Source organism: Scatophagus argus, chromosome 16, assembly GCF_020382885.2.
Source record: "Scatophagus argus isolate fScaArg1 chromosome 16, fScaArg1.pri, whole genome shotgun sequence".
Classification (NCBI taxonomy): Eukaryota; Metazoa; Chordata; class Actinopteri; family Scatophagidae; genus Scatophagus; species Scatophagus argus.
In genome coordinates, this window is record NC_058508.1 from 4812395 (window position 1) to 4824098 (window position 11704).

At 40.7% G+C, this 11704-nt stretch overlaps 1 protein-coding gene across 2 annotated transcripts; it reads right to left on the reverse strand.

The window, feature by feature from the left end:
- Positions 1–711: 711 nt before the first annotated feature.
- On the reverse strand, positions 712–11105 carry LOC124074037 (phosphoribosyl pyrophosphate synthase-associated protein 2). Of its 2 annotated transcripts, XM_046416667.1 has the most exons (12): positions 10949–11065; positions 9810–9894; positions 9232–9392; positions 7788–7840; positions 4768–4834; positions 4472–4644; positions 4109–4224; positions 3711–3766; positions 3240–3388; positions 2980–3050; positions 2306–2452; positions 712–2213 (listed from the first exon to the last, which is right to left on the reverse strand). In XM_046416667.1, exons 3-12 carry the CDS (start codon positions 9312–9314, stop codon positions 2055–2057), a joined length of 1074 nt encoding a protein of 357 aa, XP_046272623.1. In that variant the 5' UTR covers positions 9315–9392; positions 9810–9894; positions 10949–11065; the 3' UTR covers positions 712–2054. The 2 variants fall into 2 exon arrangements, with proteins under 2 accessions (XP_046272623.1, XP_046272622.1); XM_046416666.1 differs by lacking the exon at positions 9810–9894 and having other exon boundaries at positions 10949–11105.
- Positions 11106–11704: the final 599 nt, after the last annotated feature.

Consider the following 11704-nt stretch of genomic DNA (forward strand, 5'->3'; position numbering starts at 1 on the left):
TGTAGCTGAAGGACTATGGACTGAGCAGTGCCAATAGTGTGAGTGGGACAATCTGACGGTGTGATTTGGGTCTGACACGGATTTCCTTCTCTGCCTGGTTCTGTTCTTTAGTTGATGCCACAACATTTGTCTGAACCAATACCTGTCTGTCAGCATTACTAAATAAACAAAAACATGTTGGAAATGTGATTTAACTTTGCTGTCCTCTACCTTTGGACGTGTGCATGTTTACAAGTGAACTGTCCTTATGTTTAAGTATTGAAGAAGGAATGGGTGGAATACAGTGATCTCCATCTGTATCCAGGACCCACTGTGTATCTAAGACAGCTACGTGCAGCGGTTAACAAAAGATTTGAGATTTGTTAGAGATTGGTCTGGCGCCCTCCAGTGGTCAAATGTTCTGATATACTGATAGACAATTTATATTCATTTTGTGCAGGCCTTTCTCTAATCTTTTTTTTTTTTTAAACAAATATTGAATAATGTGATTACTTTTGACCTCAAATTTAAATGAAACCACGTGAGGTTTTGAGGCACTGGAACTGCTAATGACTTGGACATCTGAAATGTGACGAGGGGCCCCAGAACTGCTTTGGCTTAAGAGCACAAGACAAAAACATTGAGTTCCACTGGTGAACATTTTACCTGCTAAAATATCAGCATGTTAGCAGAAATACAAACGTGTAGCTACATATCACCACAAAACAAGGCATTCTTTACCTTCACAGGTCATATTTATTCGTATTAAGTGCTCAAAATAAATACAAAACATTTTTGGAACACACCTGGTAAAGTGACAAAGACCTGCTTCAGTCAAGTTTTGCTCATCAGAAAAAAAAAAAATTCTATTAACTTTCTATGCTTTAGCTGCAGTTTGGAAATTTCTTTTTATCTTTTTTTTTTTTTGAACTAAACATAAGTGTTCAACTTCATCCATCTCTTCTCCTTCATACTGATTCTCAGGATCAAGGAATTCATCTGTCCATCTCCGAATGATTACACACAACCTTCCAATACTAAACAGAAATTAGAACTGCAGTGACTTCAAATGTGGAACTGAAAGTTTTTAAAAGAAGGAGCCATTTGAGGACTGCTTTTGAATCGGTGTCCTCTAGCCGAGAGCGAACTGCTCGTTTGGGGCATGAACAAATAAAAACATGAGCAGGCATTTAAACAATGGCACGCAATGCTATATGGATGAAGACGTATTTGACAAGTGTGCTGCCATACAATGTTTTCTAACTTCCAATTAACCACACTGAAAAAATATTTCCTGTTTCAATTCCAGTTCAGTTTAGCAATTAGTACATTTGACACCAGATTAGCATCTAAATGCTATGGCAACCATGCAGACATATGGCTATCTGGCAGGAGTCTAATCTAACTATATTAGTAGCACATTCACTCACAACATAAATAAACAAAACCGAGATGGACTCATGCACTCAGTACTCTGCACAATTAGCTGTGGTCCTACATATTCCTGGATTAATTACAAGGGCCACAATGAATTAGCTCTATTAGCTGAAACACAGCTGTGTGTCAGAGTAGTGAGGGCCCGTGTGTTGCGAGTACGTCCTGTAGAAGGCACCGGCTCTCTTTCTGATAATATTGGTAAAGGAGATTGTACTGCAAGAGACATTCGATGCCAGCAAACATCATGTTCTAACGCTAAGATTTAACATCAGCATTAATTTCTATGGATACACATACGAAGGAACATGGAGAGGTGGCTAAAGACAGAAAGAGATGAGGGTACAAAAAACCAAAAGACAAAGATGTGTACTGTTTGACAAGAAGTCAGCCACTGGAGACACTGATCGGTGTGTGTTTGGTCACAGATACAAAACAAAACTAGCGTTTGTGTTCAGTCATTTTTTATGTTAAGCTGCACTCAAAGGAAAGGCGTTTAAATCTGAATGTTAGGATAAAAGAAGGAAAGGGGAATTCTTGTGTCTGTAGCAATTTCAGTGTTTGACATTCACCACTATGTTTCTGAATACATCTGAAAAGGCAAATGGTACGCGTGTCTGTGTGTGAGAGAGACCGGTTGTTCAGTCGTCCACCCCGATGTTGCGGAACAGGTAGGACATGGACTCTCCGTTGTGGATGCGGCGGATGGCCTCTGACAGGATCATGCTGATGTCCACCGTTTTGATCTTTGGACACTGGAGCTTTTGGAGCTCGTGAGGGATCGTGTTGGTCACCACCACCTGGTGGGGGGCGAGGAAAAGGAAAAGGAGGTCACGTGAGAGAAAAAAAGGAAATGAAAGATGTGTGAATAGATTTCAGAGTACGCAATCACCTCATCAATGGCCGACTCCTCTATGAACCTTGGGGCCTCGCAGGACAGGATGCCGTGCGTCGCCATGACGAAAATCTTATAGGCCCCTCTTTCCTTCAGTGTCTCTGCTGCTGCCACAAAACTGCCCACGTCGTCAATGATGTCATCCTATTAGACAAACACCCAATCAGCTCTCAGCATTAAGACTTCGTGCAAACACCGAGTGGTTTGCTGTAGCTCTATGCATTTTTGCCAGGGATTAAAGAGAAAAAATGTCAAGATGGGTAAAAATGTACAACAGTACACATAAAAGAGAACTTAGTGATGAGAGTTAAATGGTTGTGGTCCCTCAAATACACTCCAGAATTGTTTTTCTAAAGCATTTTAGACAATTTTGATGGTTTCATCTCAATTTTTAACAATCTGAGTATTTCTACTTTAATCTGAGGTTCATCTAAACACAAATAAACAAGGACAATATAAACAAGTTAAGTTCCGCAACTCCGATTTAACCAAAATGTTGAATGTAGTGTGGATCAGACACATCCGTTTCTTAATGTGGATGTTAGATCATGAAGCAGACATTGGATCTGTCAGTCATTTCATCATCAGTAAATGTTACTTCCACTCCACGCTCCATTGTGTGTTAAAAGCCACAATAACATGTTCAAACTAATCAAGCTGTTTGTTCTCACCACTATGATGGCGATGCGTCCTCCCACATCTCCCACCACAGTGATGGGTGGCTTCTCTTTAGGGATCAACACTGCAAACGGAAACAAAAAGGACACACGGAGAGAAACAATGAGATGTGCTGTATTTAAGCAACAATGCAGCACTTCTCTATGGTCGTGCGTTGTTTATTGCGGTAGCAGGACATACGTCTGCATGTGTTAACACTGTGATTACAGGACTCAAGGAGTGTCAGGAGTGTTAGTGCGTGTGCTTGCATTACATGGTATCTCCATGCTGGGGTGAATGGCTCCGGTGGTCTTGACGGTGGGTGGGGAATGTCGCCCGTCTACCTGGTCTGACTCTGCATCCTGGGCTTCACCGTGGATCACGGCTATACCCAGACGCAGCCGCTCAGCAAACGACTGAGCCCTGACCACCCAGGCGGAGAGGGAAAATTCAGTTAGTACGGCTTTTCATACGAACATACCGCGGCCCTTCATCTGAAGCCTTAAGTTAGGAGGAAATACCACATCAAGCACACAAACAAGAGATATACAGTATGTAAATATGGTAAATATGGCTTCCCCCATATGGATGACCTCAACTCCCCCGGGAAGAACGAGTGGTGAGAGGAGAACACAAGTTCATGATTAACATGCGTTAGTTAACCCTACAACATAATGAGTTACAGCTCTGAAGCTCAGCACAGATGAAGGTGATTTCTGAAGTACAGCGAGTAAAGAGAGACTACCTTTTGGCAGAGGCTGGGGATTTGGCCACAATCACAGCATTTCTGTAGTCAGGGATCTGAAGGTTTGTGGAAAATAAAGATACAAATGAAGCGTGAGAATTGGATACAACTGACCCTCCACTAAACAGTGACCTTCTAAATATAGCTTAGCTACTGTAATTGGCCACAACAGGCCTGTGAAGTTTTGGATTTCTTCACAGGTTGAGTTTGGAGAATATATTAAAGCAGAGGGAATGCTAGTAGCTTATAACAATTAAATATGAAACAAGTTGTATGAAAATACAAAAAATAAATAAATCTAACCTGTTCCATGTAGTACAGTGACCCAAACAGGGTTATGTCAGAACTCTCAACACTATGGACCTCAGAGGATTAAAGGCAAGCAAACAAATGAGTACCTCTTCCTGTATGTACTGCAGCAGGAACGGGGAGGCTCTTAGATTGTCCACCGGGATGTTGAAGAAGCCCTGAATCTCTTTCTGATGGAGGTCCATGGTGATCAGGTGCGTGAGACCTGTACAAGCATGGCAAGTTTGATAGTGTTAATGTTTGCAGTTACAGTAATTGTGGAGTTTCATGTCTAAAAAGTTTGCCACCATGGATACACAATATTGCGTATGATTTTTTTTTTTTTTAAACAGACAGACTGTGCTTGAATGTCAAATGATTTTACAATTAGAAACATGCAAGAAATGGTCACATTTCTGAATTTCTCCACCTTCCTTTCTTCTAGTTTTGTGCTATAAAGCTACCCCACTTACCAGCTTTACACATCATAGAGGCAATAAGCTTGGAGACAATGGAGCCCCTCTTTCTCATCTTACACTGCTTGCTGTAGGGGAAGTAAGGGAGGACGCCTGTGATGCTTCTGGCACAGGACGTCCTGCATGCGTACACCATGATCAGCATCTCCATTATGGTGGTGTTCACATCTCTGACACGGCAGAAGGACGGAGAGAAAAAGACAGGGGGACGGGAGCGACAAAACGTGATGCGAGTGAGATGTTTCTGGGTGTTCGGCTGGATGTGAAATTTTCAATCATGCGTGTGTTCTTACTTGGACACTGTCTGGATGACAAAGACGTCTTTGCCTCGCACCGACTCCTGGATCTGTACCCGCGTTTCTATGGAAACAAACAAGACGTGAGAAGGAAAGGAGCAGCAAGAATGCGTGTACGCATAAACACAAAACCATGCAGGCACTCCTACCTCATAGCAAAGCCTGCGAGGCCTGTCAGCTTCATTAGAGGGCTATCTGAGCCCTTTGTTCCTCTCACACTCACTCACACTCACACACACACACAACCACCCACTGAGTGAATTCCAGAAATGTGCCTCCCACGATAAAGAGATTAGAAACCAAAATGCTTCCTGCGCAGAGCCAAATGTCGAGCAGAAACACAGAGGAAACAGTCAGAACTGCTGTCAACCAAATGTTTCAATTTAACACAAGCAGCAGTTTGCATAATCATGGCATGGAATATTCATCTGACGGTCTTCACTAGATGAACTAATACTGACTGCAGCACAGGTTAATTAAACAGACCTCAGCAGCACAACTTTGCCCATGTAACCTCCCATGGTGAATATTTGTTTGTTGTTTTGAATAACTTGGATCAGCATTGTGCGATAAAGCTGGTACAAGCAGCAACTGTCTGAAAAGGCTTCCCGAGAGCTGATATTCTGCTGGCAAACACATTGCACTGAGCAGTTATCCTCAAAGAAAACCAGCTCCACTAAACATAAACACATGGACAATGTGGGAAAGTTAACATCCAGCTTGTAATTTATTGGATACGAGTAGTTTGTGTCAGGCACATACAAGCTCCTAAACCACATGGACTCATCGACACCACAAATGCTGCTGCAAACAGACTCTATACATAAAATCTGACACAAAAACAATACAACATAAAGTGGACATTGTCTCACTTAATGCCACTTATTCTAGCTAATGGTAATTTACCTGAATGTAACTGCACAAACAGAAATCTTTGACTTTTGGTCAAGAGCGAAGCTTTTTCATTACGAGACAATGAGCTTCCCAGCTCCTGCAGCTACCGTTTGATTCAAATTCTTAGGGGTCCAATTAGATTCTGAATTGATTTTAGAGTGAAAATGATTCTCGGTTGAAAACATATTCTTAATTGAATGAATAATAAAGCAGGCACCGTTCTGTTTTTGTCTCTGGCTCCAGTATACTGTGTAACAAGCCATGCACCATTGTGCTTAGTCCACTGAAATGACACACCGCTGGCTATTAAATGATCTGCCTTTTCCATTTTAAAGATTTAACAGCATTAATCAATTGATGAATGTGAGGTGTATAGCATGGAAGAAGTCAACTTGAAAGCTCATGCAAAACTTGGGAAAAATAGTCAGTATTTTTCAGTATTTTTTAGTCAAATAGTCAGAGTAGCAGCAGAGATTCTGTCATTTAGGACCTACCATTTCTTGTTATTTATGTATTTCTGAGGACATGTTTTTTTGACAGAAATAACGTGTCCAAACACGAAACAAGCAAATCAGCAGACCATGTGTTGCAGCCGCACGTGCAGCCGTGTTTGACAGGCATTGGTCTTGAGTGACACTGTAATTCAAGATGGAATTTTCACTGTTTTCAAGTTACTGGTGTAACTTGAAAAGTTACCCAGTAAATGTTGTAAAAGCTTGTGTGGTGTAGACTCAGAGCAGAGACTCAAAGCCACACTACAATAAATTCTAAGTTTTAGCTGTGTCAAATTGTTCAGGAAAATCTTCCCCCGAAGTCCAGTAGAATCATCAACAGGAGACAGGATTCTGAGCAGCAAAGACTTTAATGCCGGCAAAAAAGGGAAAACCGTTCACAACGCACACCAGGTACACATGAAGGGTCTCCCCCAGAATGACTGGTGGCTTCACAATATATACCTTAGGGTCTGGACCTTTCCACGCCTATTGTCCATCCCTTTACCATCTTTGTTTGTTTTACACCATTAGGTTTCTCTTTTCGTCCTGGATCGGGTGGTGACTTTTACACCATTAGGTGGGCTTGCCCTAGGTTTTCTGGGGACTTTCCACTGGCCTTATTTTGCACCTGTTTGTCTTTATTTATTTATTTATTTTATTCGCTTCTTCAGCACAGTTTACACCATTAGTTAACCAGTTAAGAGAGGAGAACTAATGTATCATTTTAATACAGCTGTATCTTGCTTTTCTTTCAATCTTAAATGGAAACATAACATGACTACTACATGTTATTATATTGCATTGCATACTATAACTTTAGCTCATCACAACTTACATAGAAATTATACCACACTTGCTGTGCTGCATTACTTGAGGACCTTTCCAAGGCTTCTTACACTGCCTCAGGTTGTATGATCACTGAACTCACACAGATCTGTACAGTAAATGGTTACATCTATATAGTACTTTTACCCAAAGTGCTTTACAAGGTTTTTGCCGCTCATTCACACACTGAAGGCAGCAAGCTACCACACAGGGTGCCTGCCTGACCATGGGCAGCAATTTGAGGTTTAGTGTCTTGGTTTGACTCCTCTGGTCCTCATAAAGTTTAATTTTCATCTACACCAGGTGTAAGCCTGGAGGGGTCCAAAGGGTTCCCTTACATTTTAGTTGTGTTCTGTTTTATGTCGCCATTCACTGCTGACTCCTCACTCATCTTAATTGTCCAGGAAGGGCCCGCCAAGCAATTAACAACTATTGCAGTTTGCCCCCATACACAACAGGCAGAGAACTGCACTCTTGTAGTTCATTATTCTACTAACCTAATGCCTTTTACAGTCCATTTGTTTTAGAATTTGCACAGAAATGTCTGAAATGTTCCTTATCTTAAATATAATAATAAAAATAGTACACCAGTGGGCAAAAATGCTGCCTCTGGATTCTGCCTGTCTTTGACCACAATGGAATAAAAGGGAATGAATTACAAAGGACTTTAAAACTCATCGCACTAGATGCTTTTAAACTTTGAATTCATTTTCAGAGATGCGATCAATTCGGTTGAAAAGCTACAGTAAGGAGTAAATATCTAAACATACACAAGGAGTTATGCAGACTCAGACATCATCTTACCTCTGTTAGCTTCCTGATACACCTGCACCTTACCAAGCTCCACCCCTAACCGCCTGAGAGACAGAGAGAGACAGACAGACCAAGACATTCAGCACACGTTTTCAAAGTCAGAACGCATTTAAGGGGACTGTGAGAAAGGTTTCTCACAGCATTTGTCCAATTATCTCAATAACAGCAGAACCCACACTGAACATGGAACAGCACAAAAAACAGCAAGCATTAACATTTATTTGTTGTTATATTTCTTCTCTCGGGGCAGGCTGACCTGTTCACCCTGCAAGGCTCTATGGTGTCTCCCTGTAAACTCTAAACATGCTGCGTCTCACTTCCTCTCTCAACACGCACAAACAGCATGGAATGTGTGATAAGCCCAATGCAATATTTGTTTTCTAAACATGCTCAGACTCCATGTCCTTGGGGAGTCCGTCGAGTGCATTTCAAACACATGCTGCAGTCTGTGAATGTTCATGAGCCACTTCTTTTTCTTCTTTAAATAAAAGTGAATGGACTAAATTTTTTTGTCTTCAGGTGATGCATTTTCCTCAGAGGTTTAAGTTGAGTCTTACTACGGAGATAACTGCGTTCACTTTCACAGCATTTGGGGAAAAGTCACACGTTATACACCGCAATGCTCTATTCTTAAAACACACTGACTTACGACAGGCTATGCCTTATAGGATATGCAATCAATGCTTCTCAGTGTTGTTCACCTTTCCCTCACTTTTCACTGACTACGTCAGCACAGAAAACTCTTCTGTGAGTAGCAGATTGCGGCTCGTGGTAGTTTTTGATAGATTAGCGGCTGGTTGTAATTTGTACTTGCAAGCCAACATCGTAAATCACTTTTCTGGTGCACACAACTGCAAACGCAATTGAACTACTGTCGAGCCCTGGTATTACTATGGTACCTTTTTTTTGTTTACAGCCTTACTAGTGTTAACTCAATGCTATTTTGTAAATATTCATAATGTAGCTCTATTTATGTTCATTTATGTTCATATTTTCAATTGATGGGGGTGGGAGCAATCAGGTTTTGAGGTTAAATGTAACTACTGCAGGAAATTCTTACACATTGTGAATGAGATAACTTCAATATAAGAAATTATTTTTTAAAAAGGGACTACTTTTCGATTTCCAATTATTGTCCTCAGAGAAGTTTAGCCATGCTTTAGTGGTCTGAGCACAATAGATGTGTTGATGCATGCTTAACCAACAATTCAGACAGACACGTTGCACATCTAAACTTGGCTTTGAGGAAGCATCATGAAAAGCATGTTTTAACAAATTCCTGCCTGTTCACATCTGAGACACAGAAACAGGTGACAGACCTGTTCCCAACCCCTATGGGTTGTTCTTTCTAAAACAACAAAGTTTCATCCTCCTAACTGTGCTATACTGTGTCTGTGTGTGTTTATAACAGGTCATCCATGTGTTGTGTACTCACTCTGCAATCCTCTTGCCCAGCTCACGGCTAGAGGGGTGCGAGTTGGCGGTGAAGATGACCAGGCCACCCTTGGTGTGGTTCATGTCTCTGGGGTTTCGGCCGCTGCTCTCCCCACACTCAGGCAGTGGATCCCTGGGCACCCACGCTGCACTGAGCCCTTCCTGCAGCAGAGGGGGGGTTGGGGGGACGGGGACGCGATTACTTCCTCTAAAAACACTCATGACTGAACCAGAGACGGAAAGCTCTACATTTGCTATTTCATCTAATGTAAATTTCTATTCAGGGTGTTAACTTTGTCAAAGCTGTGATGATGTTATTACAAACAAGCACCAGCTGTGGAATAATGTTTAAAAAATCTGAAAGCTCAACCAGGAGAAAAGAGCCTTGCATCTCAAAGTGTGACAGAGTTATTTATGAACTTCCTGTAAACAGCAAAAAAAAGAGTTCTCCTTTACGACACACCACTGTAGCCATACTTTCTAATTTTTAAATAAATATAAATCCAAAAAACTTCACAATCTTTGAAGAAGCTTTACATTACTTTCAATTTATAGTTATCGGGTTCTACGTTTCCTTACCTAATATATTGTGTGGTTCTCCTAAATCCTGGTGAGGATGGCTTTCCTCTTTTAAGAAAGCTCATAAATGTTTTAACTGCTGAACCTATTAGGACAAAATGTGCAGGATTTGCAATAGTTAGGATCAATTTGCTAACAAGATGAATGATATGTATTGTATATGCCCACTCAAACCACTCATTGGATAGAGAGGTAAGGAGCTTTAAGGGCCATCTCACTTTCAAAAAAAAAAAATAAAAAATCAACAAATTTACTTTATTATCTTTCATAAACCTTCCTTGTTAGACATTTAACTTATAACTATTCTGCCTTACACGCTGGCAGATTGACTTATTACTGCTTAAGTATTGACTTTGCTATGATAATATTTTTCACGTTACTTTGTACTGTGTTATACAGACTGTTTTGCTTTATGAGGCTGTGTGTATCCACGTTGAAAGTCTGGTGGTATATGAAGCCTACACAGTTTTAAACGTCTATAGGAGCAAAGGGTTTTAGTGAGGATCCGTAGAACAATATGACAGAGCAAACACAAAGGCTGGGCTGCAAGCAGATGACACATGCAACCAGAACACCTGAGACTTAAAATGACCAGACGGCTAATTCTTATATTGTCTCAGTATTTGGTATTTTCTCTTCAAGTGCCAATGGAGTCTAACTGGACAACTCGTGTATTTAATGGGAGGTATGTTGTAGCGTTCATCTCTACTATCAACACAGTCACGACGCTAGCTTCCTCATGTTGCTAAGCTAGTAGGACAAGACAGGATTTTGTCGATTACGATACTTTAATGTTTTATTATTCCAGAAATGGTGTGTTAATGAGCTAAACCACTTGCTGAAACTATCGTTGCCAATGGCTGTTATATCAAAGCAGTTAGATTAATCAAGTAAGAATTATCGTCCGCTAATATTAAATGTTTGGCTTCAACATCATGAGATAGCGTTAGCTAACGTTAACACACAAGTACTAACGCGATAGCTCGCAAGAAATAATCTATGCTTGCCATGGCATAACTGTTGGCTCTTGAATGCGCGAATCGATTTTTTTATGCTTCAGGCAGCAAATCTTTCTGCGTAGCAAGTACAAAATAAGATAACGACTATCACATTTTAAAGCTCATAATAATATTCCTCACCAGCTTGCGTGTTAGATCCGACGACAAACTGCAACCAACAGTATTTGAATATACAAGCCTCCAGCTCTTTTCAACCTGTTCCCCTCACTCCGACTGCTTGCGATGTTGCATTTGATGGACATACAGGCTCGACCAATCACAGACGAAAAAATCGAAACGGGGCGATTTTAAGATGCATTCAAGTGCACTTGGTAAATCCTAGAACAATAGTGTTTTTCAGAGAAAAATAGTTCATTATTCAGTATTGGTTTGAGTGAAATCCAAGGTCGGCACTTAGTTTCAATATCCAAAAGTTATTACGTGTGCTGTATGTGCAGTTTTTCTCCATCAGAACTTAGTCACCAAATCTAAATTCATTTTCTAAATTTCTCAGTTTCTGCATGAAATGAACACAATCCTCGTGACGTTTCAAAAGTGAAAGGGCACCAAAAGTTTTCATTACTGTAAATGCATATTTCAGTTGGCGTGTATTTTTTTTAATCACAGTTGTTCATTATCGCATCAACTTGTTTCAACAACAAGACAACACATTGAACGTCCTCCTGGGAGTTGTATGCTTCGTGACAGGCCACTTGAGGGCAGTGTGTTTTTCTAGATGCTTAACAAAACATCCTCATTTCAGTTCTTGTTTTCCTTTCACTACACACAAAACAAGGGCAGTTATTCTAATCCTTTGTCAATTAGAAACCAACATGCAGTCAGGATCAATCACTGTAGACACATTTGGAACACATGATACAGAGATCATTTAGTGGT